At 33.9% G+C, this 19,795-nt stretch overlaps 2 protein-coding genes across 2 annotated transcripts; one reads left to right on the top strand and one right to left on the bottom strand.

Annotated features, from left to right (window-relative positions):
• The first annotated feature begins 192 nt into the window (after positions 1–192).
• LOC128191608 (actin-related protein 5-like) lies at positions 193–7,473 on the top strand. Its single transcript, XM_052863761.1, has 19 exons — positions 193–382; positions 1,005–1,093; positions 1,386–1,490; positions 1,713–1,824; positions 2,055–2,150; positions 2,251–2,444; positions 2,645–2,764; positions 3,407–3,505; positions 3,957–4,037; positions 4,235–4,360; positions 4,622–4,774; positions 5,054–5,137; positions 5,451–5,559; positions 5,675–5,745; positions 5,891–5,985; positions 6,115–6,198; positions 6,481–6,598; positions 6,773–6,884; positions 7,279–7,473. The coding sequence occupies exons 1-19, from the start codon at positions 262–264 to the stop codon at positions 7,443–7,445; spliced, it is 2,136 nt and encodes a 711-aa protein (XP_052719721.1). The 5' UTR covers positions 193–261; the 3' UTR covers positions 7,446–7,473.
• LOC128191606 (pre-mRNA-splicing factor ATP-dependent RNA helicase DHX16-like) lies at positions 7,460–19,670 on the bottom strand. The gene is made up of 18 exons (XM_052863760.1): positions 19,340–19,670; positions 17,316–17,448; positions 17,121–17,199; positions 13,808–13,970; positions 13,506–13,678; positions 12,989–13,210; positions 12,670–12,784; positions 12,289–12,474; positions 11,845–11,955; positions 11,617–11,732; positions 11,233–11,374; positions 10,692–10,892; positions 10,101–10,220; positions 9,782–9,922; positions 9,204–9,553; positions 8,688–9,012; positions 8,250–8,426; positions 7,460–7,876 (listed from the first exon to the last, which is right to left on the bottom strand). The coding sequence occupies exons 1-18, from the start codon at positions 19,538–19,540 to the stop codon at positions 7,739–7,741; spliced, it is 3,093 nt and encodes a 1,030-aa protein (XP_052719720.1). The 5' UTR covers positions 19,541–19,670; the 3' UTR covers positions 7,460–7,738.
• Positions 19,671–19,795: the final 125 nt, after the last annotated feature.

Here is a 19,795-nt window from a genome sequence, read left to right as displayed (position 1 = left end):
AGGTTGAATATGACTAAAACATTTAGAGAATTTTAAGAAAATTGTTTCAAAATGAATTGTAATGAATCTTAAATCTCTAATAATAACGATGAAATTTTTATGATGCGTCAATGTGCATGTTCAATTTTTTTCCGGAATTGTAGTATATTAAATGACCGATTTATATTTAGTTTCACATAAGAGTTTCCGGTTTGATTTCGGCATGTACACAGAAAATTGAAAAACATTTGACGTTTTTCTTAGCGAATTACACTATTTAGCATGGAAGAAATTAAATCGCATGGGATATTTTCATTCAAAGATGAGAAGACACAACCCGATCCGGTGTTTGAATACCCCAGTAACATTGCTAACAGCGGCATACCTCTTGTGATAGACAATGGTAAAAATTTCAACAGATCGTGTAATAGTGCATTGCCATTTCTTAAACACCATTAAAGTTGACAAATTTTTAGTCCATGATAATATTTGGGATAGGTAGCCATAAAAAGCGGGTCATAAATTTTTGTGTATATGACTATGTGTAACCCCCCCCCCCCCCCCCCATGTTTTGTTTTATAAGAATTTGAGTGCAAATGTTTGCTTTATATTATTAAAACTTCTATTATTAACTTCTGAGTATTGTATTTGAATGCAATAAGATGTTCATTTTAACACATCTGCACACAAGCAGGCGTGCAGTGTATATAATATATGTCTAGTTTTGACAGTGAATCATTGAGAAATTGGTATCAATTCTGTTGATAAAGTAAAGATTATTTCTCACAAATACACTGAAATTGAGTGCTCTTAAACTATATAATCGTACAATATAGATTTTAGAATTTGTTTACACAAAAAATAAGTTTTGGAACTCCACTTATCAGTGTATCAAAATGTTAGTCTTTTTATATAAAATGTGATTTCAAATTAAATTTTTTTTCGATGTTATCAAAAGAGGTGTATCTAGAGTCGTACAGTTTATCATGGTATCATCATTATTTATATTTATCCATGATTTAAAGGTGTATATAAATGCAGAGCTGGATGGGCAAGTCTAGAGCAACCACAACTTGTTTTTAAGAATATTACAGCAAAGCAAAAAGGGAAAAAGGTAAAACATGTTTAATAAATTTTATTATGAAAATTACCATTAGAAATAGGTTGTGTCCACGAATTTAAATAATGCTTTGGTTTATAAAATTATTATGATACCAGAGGCAATTTTTTACAGAGAGAGCGCTCGCCATTGCATGCCAAAATTTGTGTTGCAGATATACTAATAGAGAATTTTGGTGAGAGATCACAAGCCCTCGCACTGTTGAATTCGCCTCAGACCATACACAATTTATAATACAGTTCAATTTAAACATGAAAGTTTTGAAATTTTATAATATAATCAATAGGAATTGGATGTTCAAGTTGGAAATGAGATAAATAATGTTGAGGTGGTCAAGTGGATACTGAGGACACAATTTGACAGAAACCTTGTCACATTGTATGATGTGCAGGTAAGAAATGTGCAGATTATTGTAATTTCAGCCTAGTGTGCTCACTTTAAAAGAGAAATAATTTGTCATCTGTTTTTGAGTGACAAAAGAAGTTTTTATGATTTTAAAGAATCAATGTGAGAAAGTTAGATTATAAAAAAAATGGGGAGTTGAAGGTAAGATTATAGCATTTGTAATTGCTCAGTGATCTTTCATATTAATACACCTGAATTCCATTTCCAGGAACAAATATATGATTACATATTTGCACACCTTGGGATTAATACGGAGGGTTGTGTGAACCACCCGATAGTGATGACAGAGGCACTGTGTAACCCGGGCTACTGTCGCCAACGTTAGTACATGTACACCAAACATTTGTGCACATGTAGTTTCATAAATACACGTATTGCATTACATATGAAAAATAATGCTAAGCTTAAGATACTGTCATCCTCTCTTTGTTTTGTTACTTTATGTGTCAAATCAAATAATCAAATGCATCAGAACAATAATTTTTGAAAATTTGTGTGGGTAGATGTTACTACAATTAGTATTTCATTTAAATTTCTTTTTTTCATACAGAAATGTCGGAACTGCTATTTGAATGTTATCATGTTCCCTCCGTGGTCTATGGTGTGGATGCTCTGTTCAGCCTCTACAACAACCAGAAAATTACAGGTACTTGCTGCCAATACCCTCAGCCATAGAACTTTGTTTAATAAGGAAACCCTTGATGTATCAAACTACATGGATATAACTCCTGCTTTGAATTTTGCAGATCTGACACATTCGCTGATTGTTGACTGTGGCTATCAGAACACCTCTCTCATTCCTGTGGTGAATGGGAGGGTGAGCTCGGCCAATTGTCGGAGAATCAATATGGGTGGGGCACAGTTAGATGCATTCATGCAGAGACTGCTGCAGTTGAAGTATCCAGGTCACATGGCGGCTATCACCTTGAGCAGGGCAGAGGTCAGATTGCCAGCTATGTTCATTAATTGGCAAAAAAATACATTAAAATGTTCTGTGAAATCATCAGACTTCATTAGGGGCCAGAAATGTTACCTTAAGTGGGAACACAATCACAACCCTTTTAGCTGCTAATAAACTGTATTAAACAGGGGAGTAAAATTCAATTATTTAAAATATATGGTATCATTAACTTGTTTCAGGAACTGGTCAGAGACCACTGTTACATGGCCGAGGACTACATCAGTGAGCTGGAGGCGTGGACAGACAATGATTATTACGAGAACAATGTCACTAAGATACAGCTGCCCTACAATGCTGCTGTTTGTATATTAAGATTTTTCTATCTTCTATTCTATCTTTGCAAGCCAAGAGCCTTCCTATTTGTACTCTAAATTTCAAGGAGTTTTGATTTTCTTGGCTAAATCTTCTAAGGGTTGTAGAGTAGAGAGTATGTATTGGAAACCCTTGGCTAGTGAAGATGCTTCTAAGCTAGTGTGCAAGTACAACTGCACATTGTATATTCAATGATGCTACATGTACCAGTATAAAATCTATGCCTAAATTTATTAAAATTAAAATACAGTTGAAATTTGATGTATCAAACACTGATATCTTGAATAAAATGGATATTTCATAGTGATTTTTAAGTCAAAACCACTTATTTTCTTAAAAGGTATTTTACCCTAAATATCTCGATTACTCAACTATCTCAAAGTCCTATCTTGTTCGAGATGATAAAGTTTGACTGTATCCATGTATACAAGTACCTAGTAATTACATTCATTTCTAAATTAGTTAACATGTATCAAGTATCAACTGGCAATTTCATGGTTTACCCATGTAAGAAAAATCTGCTGCTAGGTTTAAAGATTCAGCATGCATACAACTTTTTACTCTTGCTGCAAGGAATGATTTTATTTTAAGTACATATATCTAATATTGAAGACACTGGTTTGTGACAGGTCACTGGAAGTCAGCTGACAGCAGAGCAGTTGAAAGAGAGGCGAGAGCAGCAGATTCGTCGCCTGAAAGAGTCCAACGCAAAGCGGAGATTAGAAAAGGCAAGAACTTGTTCTAAAAATTATTTTGCAATCATTGAAAAGAGCAACTTAACGGTACATGTACATTGTTTAAGTTTATAGGTACTCCACTTGTAGATGATTTTACTAATTTTTAAGACTTTTCATGCAGAAATATTTGAAGTATCATGTTAATTATGTTATTAAATCAATTTCTTTTTGAGCCATGCCATTTACTAAAACTTTTGTTGTAGAAAAACATCTAACCCATGTCATTCACCTGATTTTCAAATAAATTCTCATATATGAAATTAATGCATGTTCTTTCTTCATAATTTTTTCATTGTAATGTCACAGAATCCATGCCTTATATAAATATCTAGCATTTACAATAATTGTACATTGTCTTGAATGTTGTGAGAATATCTGCAATTTGAGATTGTAAAGTTGAAATTGAGATATCATGTTTGATAAGATGATGTTTTTCGTGTAGCTTCAAATGGAGGAAGAGAAATTAAGGGAGCTCATCAGTGTTCAGGAGCTGTTGGACGATGAGGATGAAGAAGCATTCAATGTATGTACAAAGGAGGGAAAAGACATTATGATGTTATGTTAGTTTAAAAACAAATTATTGAAATTATATTTACATGTATAAGTATGAACATGTTCTTGATATTTTTGAAGTTTTAACATGTACATACATGTGTGTTTTGTATTCAACTTGCAATAATGTGGATGATATTTTTTCTAATGAGTTTGTATAATATATAGAGAGCCCTATCATCACTCCGATATGACACAGCGGAAAGTTTGCAAGTCGAAATCACAAAGCTTACAATGTCCATACAAAGAATGAAAGCCAAAATCAAAGGAATTGATCTTCCTGTCGATGAAGAGGTAACTGTTCTATCATCCTTTTAAATGAAATGTCATTTATTAAACAGAATTTGTTCTACACACTGTAAATTTTTCTTATTTCCATGGTAGATGATAATGTTTCAAGGATGGGTTGTGACCAATTAATGCTTTATTCTTTTGTTTGAAACTTACCGGGATATGATTTGATTTCATTACTTACTGATCTTATTTCTGTTATTTTGGAATTCAGTGCTCTCACATTTGCTTTAATTGTATTCTGAGTATCTTGAATTTTGACAGGCAAAGAAACCAGCCGTGTATGATCTTATTGACATCCCTGATGATCAACTGACTCCAGATCAAATGTCAATTAAAAAACGACAAAGGATGTTGAAGAATGCAAGGGAGGGTCGACTTAGGGCACAGGCAGTGCAGAGAGAGAGGCAGCAAAAAGTAGGAAATATTTTTTATGATTTAAAATCAATATTTTAAAGATGACAAAGTCTCATGGAAGAAAATTTGACTTTGATCTATATCAATGAATTTGACCCTATATTAACATTGACCTTATTATTGGAAAGATACAGCCAATGTTAAATTTAAAGTTACCAACAGACAGGACATTTTATAAAACTGTATGAATTTGAAGCAATAATTAATTCAAGGGGAAAAAAGGCTTGAATAGTTGTGGCTAAATGTATGATTTAATTCTTTGATGTATTTGTTTGATAGGAAATGGAAGAAGAGAAGAAATTAGAGCAGAGAAGAATAAAAGATTTCAATGGCTGGCTACAATTGATTAGAGACAAAAGAAAAGTATGTGAAACAACATGATGCTATAACAGCTAGTGTATTATTATGTAATTACTATGCTTCGTTTCTTTCAAGCATTATGATAAAACATGTATACATGTTCTTTATGACAAATATTTCATATTCAACTGCTAATGTACATACATGTACATGTAATAAGGTTTTGATTGATCAATATTAGTTAACATTTTGAAGGTTGAAAAAATCCCACTAATAATAATGTCTTTCCTATGAAAATTTTAATGACAGAAATTTAGTAAAAATATTCACATTCAAAACTGAGTCACTTATCCTTTCAAATTTCTTCCTGCCTCAGAAACTGCTAGATATCCGCAATGCTAAGAAACAAAGGAAAGCAGATCTAGCCAAGAGAAGAACATATGCATCGCAACAACGGATGAAAAAGATTACCCAGCTTGTTTCTGGTAGGTGTTTTATACATTGTATATGTTCTAATGAAGATGAATAGGTTTTATATGAAACAAAACTTATTAGCATTTAGAATAAATGAAGCAATGCTTACATTGATATGATTGACAGGAGGATCAAAAAAGAAAAAAGAGGACACGTTTGGTCAGAATGATGCCGACTGGGAAGTGTACAAAGAAATAGTAAGCAATCGTGTTAAAATCTGACAAGAGCTTTTTAAACATGCAAAAACCTATTGCATTCATTTCACCTTCTGGGATTTCTTTTATAAATTGATTTTACAGTAGTATGAATTATAAAAGAAATACTTGCATTACTGTTTTCCAGCACCCAGAGAATGCCGACAGTGATTCAGAGGCAGAGGAAGACAAGCTGGAGGAACTGGAGACTATGCTGAAGGAACACGACCCTGAGTTCCAAAAGTAGGTCAACTCCTGAGGAGAAACTGTGTCATCATCATTTATCTATTTATTTTTATCTCTGGATGAGAATATGGGTGTTCAATATGGACTTGTTCTACATGGACATCATGATTTTTCATGACTTTTTAGGGAAATGGACCAAACAATGGGACAGACAGGAGAGTTTGACATTGCTGAGTACTACAGACTTCACCTAGCAGTAGAGAAAATCAGGTAGGCACAGAAATAAGAGATTCTATTCCTATCCTATTCTTATCATATAAGATTAAAAGATTCTTCAAATTTTTCAATGTGTCTAGTTCATTAATGTCACATTTTATTTTTTATTTACAAAGAGGATTGACTACACATCTTTTCTAAAGTACCGGTATTACATGTACATGTACAACATGTTAATTCAGTAATCAGCACATGAAATGTTGATGATTTGTATAATACATGACTAAATGAACTTAGAAGAAAGTACATGTACAAATAGAAAGTAACTTGTTACAGAGTTCCAGAACTGTTGTTTCAACCCTCCATGATAGGAATTGAGCAAGCAGGTATTGCTGAGACCATGGACTTCGTTTTAAAGAAATTTGATGCTGAGACACAAAACAAACTTGCTCAGGTACAGTATTTGCATTCACCCATTATGAAGAATAACATTTTATGAAGGTAGCCAAAATAATATTTTTTCCATACTATCCATTAAAGTACAGTACAATGTATATGTAGTAGTTATTAGTGTTTACTTGAGTCTATATTAAGACAAATAACAGGATGGTTTTGTTTTTGTGTACAGAATGTGTTCATCACTGGCGGAAATGCCATGTTCAGTCATTTTAAACAGAGACTTGAGCATGAACTTCTGGCAATGAGGCCTTTCCAATCACCATTTAATGTCTCAATTGCAAGTAAGTTCCAATAAATATATCTATAGTTTAGAAGATTTATATTTTGAAATCATTTGAATTAATAAGTTACCAATATCAAAAGGATGTTACGAACAATGTACGTTTTTTATTTTGATGAGTCTTATTTACATGGGTAAGCCACTTGTATCTTGATACATTTAAAGTTCTTCTTACATGATTTTATATTTCATATTCACTTCTTTAGAAAAAATGTTCTCCAAATCGATATTTGGAACAATGAATGTGAAATCTATACTACATGTATATGTAAATGCATGACATTTTTGAAGGTTTTTGTCAGGATAATAAAAATAAACTTGTTTTGGTAAGAAAAATTTCATTTTTCACTTTTAATCACATAGGATTGTAAAAAAATTTTAAAATCTTTCCCCAGAGAACCCAATTCTTGATGCCTGGTATGGAGCCAGAAAGTTTTCTTTATCTCCCTTGTTGACAAGCAGCAGTATCACAAGAGCAGAGTATGAAGAGAAAGGTGGAGAATACCTAAAGGAACACTGCGCTTCAAACCGATATTTCCCCACCCCTGCATCAAACAAATAAATCTGACTAATAAATCCATTGTACCATTTTTGAGTTTTTATTATTGAAATGATTTCAAAACTATGAATAATCAGAAAAAGTTCTGGTCTGGAAGGAATGACAAATGTAACTACAATGGATGTACCATACACAGAATATGTCAACATATCAACGGGGTACATGATTGTATGTTATTTCCAGTGCTTCAATAATGTAGCAAGTTTATTTACACAGACACAAGAAAAAGCAATGAGAACAGGTCCTTGTCAGTAATGCTCTCTCTCATCCTCTCTTGTCTCTCTCCACATCAATAATTAATAAGTCCTTGTCATCTCCTCTCGAGATTTGCCAGCTCCTTTTGGCATTTTCCTCTTCGATGTGTCCTCCAACTCTTTCTGCTTATAGTAATGTGGTGCAACTTCAAGTAGCCATGAATTGTCAATCTCTATCACCTTTAAAGCAAATTTTTCATTCATTATAATTGCTTTACATACATGTGCAATACAGTAAATGTCTTGGGATGTCATAAAAGTTACCCACACAAAACTCCTTTGTCCTACATAGCTTATATTGCATCAAACATCTTTTGAATAGACTGCTTTCCAGTACATTTATTTGTAGAGCTTTGTATTCAATAGCTCTATTGACAAAAGACCATGTTTTCTTTGAAAAATAACCATTTAGCATGCCAAAAAATATCAACAGATAAATATTACTTTACAAGTACCTCATATTTCACAGTTTAAGTAAATTGATACTGAATCAAAACTTGAATTTGCAACCTTTGGAGTACCACTTTTAAAATGGTTTGTTCTCATTTCTTACCTGTCTCATGAATTCTTTCGTTGTGAACACCAGTTCATGGTAAATGAGCCACTTAGGTCGATCTTCGAACATGCTGCTGTTCGGGTGAACCAATACTGTTTGATGATATTTGACAGTTTTATAATTACCTCCCTTGTCTAATCGAGCAGTGTGGTAAAAGAACCCAGCTGTAATTGCCTGTCAAATACAGATGTTGAAAACAGGTTGAAGGAATAAATAGACTTTATGCTTGACATATTTCTAGTACATGTACTTATTCATTATAAACTGCCATTAATTGGAGCACTGTTAACAAAGAGCTGAGTGCTACAGTGTACATCTAGGAACGTGTTCTATTTCCACGAGAATAACAACACATGAACATTATGCTTTATCATTAGATTTATAAACTTAATCTTTTAAAAACAAGTAGATACGAAAACATATGACCTACAGTACCTTACGAATGGCCACTGAGTCTCCAGGATTTGTAGAGATCTCAATCTCTACTCTCTCCATTAGGCCTTCCAACTGGTCACGAATATCGCGAGCCCTTTTCATGGATCGGTGCTGAATAAAGTTTTCGTAACACCACTGCGTGGAGAAAGCTGTCTCCTCCCACTGATCGTACACATTTAACAGAGTCAAATGATCACCTCCAGGCCGAAAGAAATTCACACGTGCTGTGTCTGCATGCACCACTTTGTCTTTTGGTCGGTAAAACACAGCATTGTTCACAGATAACATAGCACAGATTGTCAGGATTTCTTTGGCACATTTGTATCTGAAAAACATTTCAAACATTAAAATTTTAAAAGTCAAACATAACTTACAAATTCTTGAGTAGGGTGATTGATATAAAATCCTCCAATATCTAAGAAATCATGTTAACTACTTGATACCTTTTAATATACTTATAAAATGACGTCAATTTCTCTTCCTTTAAACATAAAACTATAGTGTACTTATACTTACTGTTCTGAAGCCAAAATACATTTGGATAACATAGGATCCACAGGAAATTCAGCCATTTTTCTTCCCAGTTTGGTCAACTCCCCTCTGTGATTTAAAGCTCCCAGAGCATAGAGCTGTTCAAGGGCCAGCACTAGGGTCTCATGGGGAGGGGGGTCCATGAAATCAAAGTGGATCAAGTCATTGATCCCCAGACTCTTAAGCAGTAACACCACATTTCCCAGGTTGGTCCTCTGAATTTCAGGGACAGTATTATCCTCCAGCTCGTGTTTATAGGCCCAAGCTGTGTACAATCTGAAGCATTTCCCTGCTGAAACTCGACCAGCTCTCCCTGCTCTCTGATTGGAGGAAGCCTGCAAAACAGATATAAACAAAATCATGGTTAAGTCATCCACAAAACTGATAATTCATTCTGCTACACCAGATACAGATGTAAGAAAAACTACAATTTTGACATCTAAACACCGATACTGGTAATTCACTCTTTGAAATCTCAACCACCATTTTTAAATTGACTTGAGGTGAAAAGACTTTCAACTAGTATCAAAGAATATCAGTCTAGAAATTTGAGTTGACTGAACCTTAGAGATAGGGGTGACTATCAGAGATTCCATCCCTGTCCTGGCATTGTAACTGTTCTGTTTGCAGAATCCTGGATCAATCACATATTTGATGCCATCTATTGTAAGAGAAGTCTCTGCAATATTTGTGGCCAAAATAACCTGCAATGTACGTGTAAAATTGTCATGCACTGTTCTCTACTTATAGTTTATACATGTACGGTTTCATTCTCACAAGAATCCTGATTTGATTGTACTCAAAATACTCAGCATACATGCTACCAGTAACATGTGCATGAGTACATTTTCAAGTTGAATGCAAATGCCACTAGATAACTACCTTTCTTGCTCCAGGAGGAGTTGGTTCAAATATCTTGGACTGCATGTCAGAGGGTAGATTGGCATAGATGGGCAGGATGATCAGTTCCTTGATTTTGCTGCCAAGTTTTTTGGTTCTTTCCTATGTAAGCAGTGCAAATTGTTAGACAATCTGATGATCAAACAGAAGCTACAATGTTTCGTTTTTCCATGAACATGTAATACTATGTGTGTTTTTGCATTCTACTATACATGTGGTTTCACTGCTATAATTTGTTTTCTGTTGTGAAGACTTACAGATATTATTCTACCTTACTATAAATACACATTTAAGCACATCATTATGGGCATTTTTATAGAATCCCTATCACTAAATAAAAAAGTTGACTTCACCTGCCCTACATGTTATTTGGTATTAAATGAAAATGTAAAAATATTTATTCCAACATTCAATTTTTGCCAAAGTACAGATGAGAGCATTACCAATTTCAAGAAATGACTACCGGTATACAGTACACATCAAGTTCTTAAAGAATTGGTGAAATAACATAACATACACAAAATAAAAACAATGTCATCCCCAAAAAATTTGGAGAGTTAAATATTTTCTAACCTGTAACATTTCATTGGCTGTCTCTATCTCCTCTTGACCTGTGAGGAACACCAGAATGTCCCCTGAGGGCTGGGTGACGTGTATCTGTAGCACTGACACCACAGCGGCATCCAGATAATCTGCCTCTGGGGCCTTCGTATAGTAGATATCAACAGGAAATCTCCGACCAGGAATACGGAAAATGGGAGCATCGTCAAAGAACTATGAGTACAGTGAACAACAATGACAGTCAGTGACATTAGTTAATACATGTACATGTACTTGTATTTCTAGACTTATCTTTGATAAAGATTTGTTTTCATGATTTTTAGCACATAAAGACTAGTGCACATGCATACATGTAAGTAAACTGTTATTTTAAAGAAATATATTATGTTGCTAATATGCCTGCAGGAACTTTTAAAATGCTAATGCAATATCATATTTAGTTTATGAGTGTTGTAATGCATTAGGAAATACTGAATGCAACATTAAGCAAATGTTAAGAGCAATAACTTTATTTTAATTTTTGCCATATTGAAAATCTTTCTTATAGTTATACCTCGGAGAATTTTTCTGCATCTAAAGTGGCACTGGAGATGAGAAGTTTGAGATCAGGTCTGAATCTTGCTATGTCCTTCACTAAACCAAACAAGACGTCTGTGTGAAGTGTTCGCTCGTGGGCCTCGTCAATGATCATTACACTGAAGATATGAAAGAGGAAAATCTGAATTTACGTTGGAAGTGAGTATAAAATATACTTACATGAAGTTTTAGCTGAATTGTGATTACTGGGTAATCATGATAGCAGATTTTTATCAACTTTTGTTCTTGAATCTCAGAGAAGCAATAATTTTGATTACCAACCACAAAGCCAGGAGCTTAGTGTACAATATCTGTCATTATAAAAAATGTACTGGCATTTTAATTTCCATGTATAGCTGACCTGTAACTAGCCAGATCTGGTTCTCCCAAGAATTCACGCAGCAGCATTCCGTCTGTCATGTATTTGATCATGGTTCTCTCAGATGTACAGTCTTCAAATCGAATACTGTAGCCAACCTTTGATAAGAAATTGAAATTGAGGTCATTTTATTTTGAATCTCTGAATGACGAAAGTAAAGTGAAAAAGCACATAAGACTTATTAAAAAATTATACTGAAAAGATGCTCACTTCATTGCCAAGTTTGTATCCCATCTCTTCTGCTACTCTGGATGCTACTGACATTGCAGCTACTCGACGTGGTTGGGTACATCCTATTTTCATGTCATTTTTTGTAAAGCCCTAAAATATCAATGTAAAGCTTGTAAATCATTGTGAACTACAAGCAATAAGACCAAACATTTTGAATTCCTCGTGCTTATATCTCTAATCTTTTAAGTTGATTAACATACAAGTTCTCTGAGTTTTGATTCTGCATGGGAGCTACAATATATAAAGTTTCTACCAAGTAGATATAAATTGATATAGGAAAGCTCATTCCATCTTTAACTGACAATTTACCTCTGAACATGAACTTCAGGATCATGATATACTGTGCTAAACATGTTAGCATATTTTGACCATGAATATTACTGGCACTGCATAATTCTAAGACTAGAAAAACTCAACACTTACTGCATGATGCAGAAACTGGGGGATCTGAGTTGTCTTCCCTGACCCTGTCTCTCCCTCTATGATGAGGACCTGATGTTCACGTATGGCATCAATCAAATCCTGCTTGAAGGGGTACACTGGTAGACTTTTCTGGGTTTCCTCAATCGTCATTTTCTTCAGTTGGGCCTCGGTTATTTCTGGTTCATCCTACATGTACATGTACCGGTATTCAAGAGATTTTTATAAAACAATGTAAAAAGTTCTCTATTAATTTCATAATCTTGTTAATATATCCTTAAGATTTATTTATCTCATATTCAGACTTTACATATTTTTCTTCACATTTACATGTATTTAATGATATATTCAAAATAAGAAAATAAAAAAGAGGTTAAATGTTACCTTATTTTTCCTTGTTCCAGGCATTTGCAACACTTGTACAAATTCTATTTCTTCATCCATGATAAAGTCATACTCTTTCTGTTTACTTTTTGCCTTGGCATCTTTTGCTCCAAACCTTTGTTCAAATAAACCTCATAAAATATCTGTTATAAGCAAATGCAAATCATTTAATTTTTTTTAAATGCATAAGATACCTAGCATCAAATTTTTCAAAATATGGATTTTCAATACGCAAGAAAAATATTACAAATGCAGCAGTTCCAAAGAATTTAAGCCTTTTTGGCCTTGCCTACAATTACATGTATGTTACAAATATTACTTCATTATAGCTGCCCCGACATGCTCCTCCTCCCATCGCTTCTGTTCATAATTTGGCCCTTTTTCTGTAAGGTCCTCTTCATATTTATCTGATGGTTTGACATCATCTTTCGGCATGTAATAGCGATTAATCTTCTCTCCCTCTCGAGCTTTGTGGTGATCTTTGGCTAATTTGAGGACTGTTTTCTTATATTCTCTTTCCCTTTTCTCTCTCTCTGTAAGTCTGAAGAAATATAAAACAATTAGAAAAATCTGCATTTGGTCTCCTTGAAATCTCTTTGAAATAATTTACTGGTACTGAGAATAATTTGAGTTAATGGGATATAATTTTCTTGGATTGCCTAAAAGACTAACAGGTTTGCAATTATTAATCGGTATTTGAGTTTAAACAGCAAGTTTCAATATTCCTTGAACATAATTCAGTGGTATACACAAAAAACTAAGTCTTTTAATAGTCCTTCACAAAATCTGCCAATCAAGTACATATACGGTGAGAGGCACCTGTAATAAAAACTTACTCTGTGTCTCCAAACAAGTACTCCTCGTCCATTAACTCCGCCTCCAGGTCATCCAGTTTGTCGACGTTTCTTTTCTTCAGGTAATCCCTCCTTGACTTCTTCCTCAGCTCCGGAATTATCTTCTTCCTGTCTTCTGCTTCCATTTCCAGCCTCTTTCTTGCTTCTTCATACGCCTTGATAAATACAAATACAATCCCAATTTTTTAAAATCCGAATCATTATATATTCCTTTTTCAAAAAATTATCTTACAAGCTCAATGTTCAATATCAAAATGACTTTTTAAATCAATAGCACTGTTTACCCTTTTCTCAGACTTAGACATGACAGATCTCTGTTTATCTTTATCCTTTGTTTTTAGGCGTTCAGCAAATTTGTCCCTCTCCTCCAGATCTTTCAGTCTGTCTTTCTCCATTTCTTCCTCTGAATCCTCCTCTGTTTCATCTCTATCGTCATCTTTATCCAAGCTATCAATTAACATTGCAGTCGTGTAAAGTATTTGTGTCAGAACAAGATATCTGTGAGCCAATGCTCACTAGTGATACCCCCGCTCTGATGTGAATATGCAAAATAAGCAAAGTCGACATTTAACAGAAAGCTGGCATCCGATTGGTACAGAAATATATCCCACAATATGGCATGCCTAAACAAATAGTGTGTTAAAATTTCAAGCATCTGCGATAAATAGCTGCTGAGAAATCTTTGAGGAAAATTTGTTTGAAAATTTTGGCTAAAATAAACAAAGTACTTATTTAACAGGAAGATGACGTCCGATTAGTACAAAAATATATCTCACGATATGGCATGCCTTAAAAAACACTATGTAAAAATTTCAAGCATCTCCGATAAATAGCTGCTGAGAAATCGAAAATTTGTTTGAAAATTTTGGCAAAAAATCAACAAAGTCATTATTTAACAGGAAGTTGACGTCCGATTAGTACAAAAATATATCCCACAATATGGCATGCCAAAACAAATAGTTTGTTAAAATTCCAAGCATCTGCGATAAATAGTTGCTGAAAAATCTTTGACGAAAATTTGTATGAAAATTTGGTTAAAAAATAAGCAAAGTTGTCATTTAACAGGAAGTTGACGTCTGATTGGTACAAAAATATATCCCACGATATGGCATGCCTATACAAATACTGTGTAAAAATTTCAAGCATCTGCTATAAACAGTTGCTGAGAAATCTTTGACGAAAATTTGTTTGAAAATTTTGGTTAAAAAATAAGCAAAGTCGTCATTTAACAGGAAGTTGACGTCCGATTGGTACAAAAATATATCCCACGATATGGCATGCCTATACAAATACTGTGTAAAAATTTCAAGCATCTGCTATAAACTGTTGCTGAGAAATCTTTGACGAAAATTTGTTTGAAAATTTGGTTAAAAAATAAGCAAAGTCGTCATTTAACAGGAAGTTGACGTCCGATTGGTACAAAAATATATCCCACGATATGGCATGCCTTAACAAACACTGTGTTGAAATTTCACGCATCTGCGATAGATAGTTGCTGAGAAATCTTTGACAAAATTTGTTTGAAAATTTTGGTTAAAAAATAAGCAAAGTCGTCATTTAACAGGAAGTTGACGTCCGATTGGTACAAAAATATATCCCACGATATGGCATGCCGTAACAAACACTGTGTTAAAATTTCAAGCATCTGCGATAAATAGTTGCTGAGATAAATGCGACAGAAATTTTTGTTACGGACGGACAGGCAGATGGACGGACAGACAGACAGACACACAAGGGTAAAACAGTGTACCCCCTCTCCTTCGGAGCGGGGGTATAATAATTACATGAAAAATGCGTTTCCAAAAGTATGTAGCAAAAACCATGGCTTGATACATGCACCATAACAAGATAGGACAGAAGAAGGCCTAAATTTTGAACCTTTTAAATTCCAAAGGCCAGAATTATACTGAACATATAAGATTTTTAAAATTTTTAAAATTGATCTTAAAATTTAAGTCAATTAAATTCATATATGCAAGCATGGCTGGAAAACTGAAAGAGAGCTTTGTTGAAAGCTAGTCAATTCAAGTAAACTCAAACTTGATACAAGTGAAAAGCTGTCAATGTGACAGCAAACCGGGTTTTCTTTTATGTGAACTTTATCCATAATCCATGTCAACCCATATCCAGTGAAATGGTGTACCCCTATATGCAATATTTTGCTAAAAAGTGACTAAGTTCAAAAGGTGGTATTTTTTTCATAAATTATCAGAAATCAAAATCCTAGCAATATGCACACCTCTGATATACCCTATGTACAATTGATCTGCAAAAGAACAACTTCCTATCTTGAAATCTGTAGGAGGAGTTATACATACAATGAGGGTACCCTATATGCAATATTTTGCCAAAAGTGACTAAGTTCAAATGCTAGTATTTTTTTCATAAATTATTGGAAATCAAAATCCTAGCAATATGCACACCTCTGATATATGTACAATTGATCTGCAAAACAATTACTTCCTATCTTGAAAACTTTAGGAGGAGTTATCCGTACAATGAGGGTACCCTATATGCAATATTTTGCCAAAAAGTGACTAAATTCAAAAGCTGGTATTTTTTTCATAAATTATCAGAAATCAAAATCCTAGCAATATGCACACCTCTGATATAGGTACAATTGATCTGCAAAAGAACAACTTCCTATCTTGAAATCTGTAAGGGAGTTATCCGTACAATGAGGGTACCCTATATGCAATATTTTGCCAAAAAATGACTAAGTTCAAAAGCTAGTATTTTTTTCATAAATTATCAGAAATCAAAATCCTAGCAATATGCACACCTCTGATATAGGTACAATTGACCTGCAAAACAACAACATCCTATCTTGAAAACTGTAGGAGGAGTTATCCGTACAATGAGGGTACCCTATATGCAATATTTTGCCAAAAAATGACTAAGTTCAAAAGCTAGTATTTTTTTCATAAATTATCGGAAATCAAAATCCTAGCAATATGCACACCTCTGATATATGTACAATTGATCTGCAAAACAACAACATCCTATCTTGAAAACTGTAGGAGGAGTTATCCGTACAATGAGGGTACCCTATATGCAATATTTTGCCAAAAAATGACTAAGTTCAAAAGCTGGTAATTTTTTCATAAATTATCAGAAATCAAAATCCTAGCAATATGCACACCTCTGATATATATACAATTGATCTGCAAAACAACAACTTCCTATCTTGAAAACTGTAGGAGGAGTTATCCGTACAATGAGGGTACCCTTTTGGCAGCCGCCCGCCCACCCGCCCGCCCGCCCGCCATTTTCACCATTTTAATAACCGGATTTTTCCTTCGGAAAACCCGGTTAAAAATGGTCATCATAATGATTGATGAAAAAATATCGCAAATTTAGAAAGAATCTGTAGACCGATTATCCTGAAAAAGTTACCCGACTTACAAGCCGGTCAATGGCAAAACCCCCAAAATAAATATGAAAAAAGCCACCCAACATATAGGGGAACAATACTTATAGGCGAGTTTATACGGTACTGATCTAAAGAAAACAAATAGAGGAGAGGTGAAAAAATGAATGACACTTAATGGCATGTTTTTTTTTTCCAAGTGGAGCATAAAAACAAATAAGACATACTTTTCTTCCTCACTGCTGCTTTCAGATGAAGATTCCTGCTTTTTTCTGTACTGTTTCTTCTTGTCAGATTTTGATTTCTATAAAGAATTTCAATAGGAATACTGTATTAGCCACAGGTGAATTCAGGACAAGAACTTAAACTTAATCTTTTATTGGACAGGATGCTTGTGTGTGAGATTTGACAGGCCTTTTCCTTTGATGGAACAGCATAATTTTCGTCCTCACTGTCACTGTCCAATAGCTGATAGCTACTGTTTTTCTTTTGTATTTCCAGTGCTTGTCTTTCTAGAATGCGAGAACTTTTCTCTGCAACAACTTTTTGGGGCATCTGTAAACAAAAAGGTCACGGTAGCGGGTAAATTATGTAAATTTTTTCTGCAATGATTACCTTTCTTTTAACTAATTAATAAATTGATTATGAAAAGTAAGTAAAATTCACTAAAATTACTGTTAATATACATAAGCATAGGTAAGAGAAACAGCCAAATCGTCTCCTATGAGACTTTGAGTCCAACATCATGATTATTTCATGCAGTCCTCAATTTTCCTTAGGTTGCTATAGGTTTCGACAAATCGATAAACAGGGTGTGTCAATTTCAGTCCTGTCAGTTTCTTATCAGTTTCAGCCGCTGTAGATTTTGACAAATCAATAAACGGGGCATGTAGATTTCAGTCTGGCTGTTTCTATAGAGTTATGAATTAACTATAACTTTCTCACTTCTGTAAGAAATAGAGGGAATAATACTTGGTAGATGTAATTATATTTATATGAACATTTATATGAACAGTTGTTTATTAATAAGATCTTTTTGAGAATGTCAATGCTCAATATGTGACATAACTATGAAATCATCTAGTTACAAAAGGGGCTCAACATAAGAACATCTGTAGAAAAATTTGAATTTTTTTTTAATACTGGATCTATTCTACTCATTGTCCATATATATCGGATATGATTTCATGCAGCTGATTTCATTATTTCTAGTGTTCCTCAGGTGAGCAATGTGGCCCACGGGCCTCTTGTTATTTCTAGAATGATAACGTTTACAACCTCCTATCCCTGCTTTTGGTTGAAGATGAATAAACGTTCAAACCAAGTGGGAGACACAAACTCATGAATAAGTCCATTAGGTTTTGTTTCAATATGATTTCGTTTCGCACTTAATAGCCATTTTAAATATGGCATAGCAGTAGGGTACATTTCCTCCCGTTTTTTCCTGATACTCTTACAGCTGTCTCATGATCTGATAGTAGGTAAAAGATTACAATAATTATAGTCTGTCCCAAGTTATTGCTTCCATCGCTTTTTGATGATTTTTAATAAAATTACACATACCTGTGAAAGAAATACAGTTGAAATTGTTAAAAGGGAATATCTCCAAGATATCTTTATTGAACAATTATCCCTTTCCACTCAGAAAAATTCACAGGAACGAAAACAGATTCCTTACGGAGATTTATAATGGGAAATGTTTACATCTTTTTTCCATTCGGAATACACTCGGAATACATCCCGCAATTTTTTAACATTATCATCCGGGCTTATTAATGGCTGATGCAATGCAAAATCTCCGTAGACTTTCAATTTTTGGATGTGTATTGAAACCTGAAGCGGTAGAGGGGGCGTTTCAAAACAGATAATCTGGACATTTTTCATATTAGTGGATGAATGCAGTTTGAGCACAAAGGTATTTACTATTATTGAAATATCAAGCAAAAAGTGGTGGAAGCAAAAACTCGGGACAGAGTATAGGTTGGACCAATCTCCCAAATGGGAAATAATAGCCCGTTTGGGATAGAATAGCCCAAATGGGATATAAATTTAAAGTGAAAAAAATAAAAAAAATTGATTTTGAAATTTTTGATATAAATACACATTAGAAAAGATGAAATACAACAACTTTTGGTAAACAACTTTTTCTGTAGCTGTACTATTATGGAGATTGATCCCTCAGTATATCCAATACGTCTTGGGGATCAATTTTACAAACTATAATAGACATATAGAAAAACTTCTTAACCAAAAGTTGTTGCATTTGATTCACATTAATGCAGATTTATAAAAAAAAAATTAACAAAAAATTATTTTTAGCACTTTAAATTTATTTGGGCTATCATATTCAAAATGGGCTATTATATCCCATTTGAGAGATTGGTCCCAACCTGATAATTAATTGATCTTCATGAGGCTGGTTTTTTTAATATCAAAAACCAAATACCTTTTGCCACAACTCATGTGCAAAATTCAACATGTTTGTGTCGATTTCCACTGTTCCAGTTTCGCGAATTTTGTCGATAAAATCATTGGGACCAGTTGCCTTTTTCGCCAAACCAAGGAGATATTGGGAAATATATTTGTCTGATATTCCCAATATATCATGGAGCTTATCATTAACCCATGTTTCTAACATGGATGCCATAGTCTACCTAAAACTGTAACTAATTTAAACTATAATCAAGTAAAGTCCAAAATATTCAACTTCCAAAACTTCGTATTTCATGGGAGCAGCCATGTTATAATTTTACTGAACGTTTCGATGACGTATTGCACAAATTATCATGAACGCACCTTTCTAGTCTTCTAGTCTAACTGACTATTTCAACTCTTTTGTTCGATATTAATCAATTTCTAAATGACGTTTTAGACCTAACAAGATTTCTGTGTCTGTTTTTAA

Source organism: Crassostrea angulata, chromosome 7 (genome assembly GCF_025612915.1).
Source record: "Crassostrea angulata isolate pt1a10 chromosome 7, ASM2561291v2, whole genome shotgun sequence".
In the NCBI taxonomy this organism is placed as follows: domain Eukaryota; kingdom Metazoa; phylum Mollusca; class Bivalvia; order Ostreida; family Ostreidae; genus Magallana; species Magallana angulata.
This window is presented reverse-complemented; position numbering and strand designations above follow the sequence as displayed.

Coding starts and splice junctions, on each gene's coding strand:
- LOC128191608 (XM_052863761.1), top strand. CDS start 262: ATGGAAGAAATTAAATCGCATGGGATATTTTCATTCAAAGATGAGAAG. Junction 5,986..6,114: donor CACGACCCTGAGTTCCAAAA/GTAGGTCAACTC, acceptor ATGACTTTTTAG/GGAAATGGACCAAACAATGG. Junction 6,885..7,278: donor ATTTAATGTCTCAATTGCAA/GTAAGTTCCAAT, acceptor ATCTTTCCCCAG/AGAACCCAATTCTTGATGCC.
- LOC128191606 (XM_052863760.1), bottom strand. CDS start 19,540: ATGGCATCCATGTTAGAAACATGGGTTAATGATAAGCTCCATGATATA. Junction 17,200..17,315: donor AAATTATGCTGTTCCATCAA/AGGAAAAGGCCT, acceptor GAAATTCTTTAT/AGAAATCAAAATCTGACAAG. Junction 13,211..13,505: donor TACTTGTTTGGAGACACAGA/GTAAGTTTTTAT, acceptor ATATTTCTTCAG/ACTTACAGAGAGAGAGAAAA.